At 36.3% G+C, this 1,485-nt stretch overlaps 1 protein-coding gene across 1 annotated transcript in view; it reads right to left on the reverse strand.

The window, feature by feature from the left end:
- Window positions 1-618: 618 nt before the first annotated feature.
- Cyp18a1 (Cytochrome P450 18a1) overlaps window positions 619-1,485 on the reverse strand; it is a 4,165-nt gene continuing 3,298 nt past the window's right edge. The window contains exon 3 of the mRNA XM_018512256.1: window positions 619-1,115. Coding sequence (XP_018367758.1) covers window positions 672-1,115 — 444 coding nt within the window. The 3' untranslated portion in view covers window positions 619-671. The remainder of the gene's footprint in view (window positions 1,116-1,485) is intronic.

Below are 1,485 nucleotides of genomic sequence, written 5' to 3' on the forward strand. Positions count from 1 at the left end.
TCTGGATGTCATCGAAGATAAAAAACGAAATTGTAAAAAGTATTTTGTTAATAATAAAATGATGGATATAATACTCAAAAATGAAATAAAATTACATGAAATCTCGCCATACCAAAGTGACTTAAACAGATTAATTAGGCATGTCGAGTATTGGATATACACTCGAGAACCTGGCTTATACCTAACTTACGTAATTCTTTTACATTAGTAGAATTATTCAGTAACTTTTACAATCTATCAATTTTTTTTTCTTTTTGAAGAATCATTCATTTCAAATTTTATTCATTAAATTGCACTTTAGATGACAGAGAAGGATGGATTATGTCTTGAAAGAATTTTTAATTTCTAAGAATCAGAACAAGCTTTTCTTGTAAACTTAAAATCTCTAAATTGAAAACCGCTCATTTTTAAATTTATGAAAAAATCTACAAATTTTTTAAGGTAGAATAATGTCAAAATTTTTCGCAAATATTTTATTTTACATAAAGATTTTGACGAAACGCAACCATTCATCATTCTCTGATAATTAATGTACAATTAAATAATCTTACGGATCTCCAGCTTGGGATGCGTAGTGGATGGACCTCATAGCGTCAGCACGCGACTTGCAGATTCGCCTCTCCAGCAATAGGAACAAGTACCGTGCCCGTGTTTTAAAGTTCGTCGAGGACTTAATGGCTGCCAATGTTACGCAAGGGTCCATTGACAGAGACCTCGTTGTTGTCCCAGTCTGCCAAGTGCAGATCTCTCTGCAGCAAGCAAACTTTAAAAGGTGTCGGTGATACTGTTACGCCCATGATACCTTCCAGGCTGGGCAATGGGGCACCTTCAGGTAGGCTCAAGTTAAACATGTGCATTAGCGAAGTGAAGAATAGGAAGATCTCCATGCGGGCCAATATTTCACCCAGGCACTTTCGTCTACCGACTCCAAAGGGCATGAAGAAAGGCGGCTGTGACACCTTACCGTCGGCAGAGAGAAAACGACTGGGCCGGAAGGCTTCCGGCTCGTCCCAGAGTTCAGGATCCATATGCACCGCATACAACAACGATACTATGCTGGTACCAGCTGGTATCATATAGTCATTTAACATTACGTCCCTGCAACAATAATTACACTGTTGGAAAATTTGTGTATTTTCGTGAAAAAATCTACGGATTAAAGTTTTTGTGTAAAGTAATGAACACATTTATACGTAAATTTAAAATATGTCTCTTATATTAAATAAGCTTAGTGAATATAAAATGTAAATTATTGAAATGATTTAAAAAATATATTAAAGCAACACAATTTGCAAGTATTTATTAAATGTGTTAAAATAAGAGTTACAAAATAAGAGTGCTGATTTTCTATAACAAGAGTGAGGATGACTGCACGTTTTGACATGATAACGTGTTATGGCTTCTGCATACTAGACGCGGAAACGCTTATCGAGCGGCAAAATGCGACGATCAAGAGACACGATAGTGTCTCGCGCCAAGTGGGCG

Source organism: Trachymyrmex cornetzi, unplaced genomic scaffold (assembly GCF_001594075.2).
Source record: "Trachymyrmex cornetzi isolate Tcor2-1 unplaced genomic scaffold, Tcor1.1 scaffold4, whole genome shotgun sequence".
In the NCBI taxonomy this organism is placed as follows: Eukaryota; Metazoa; Arthropoda; class Insecta; order Hymenoptera; family Formicidae; genus Trachymyrmex; species Trachymyrmex cornetzi.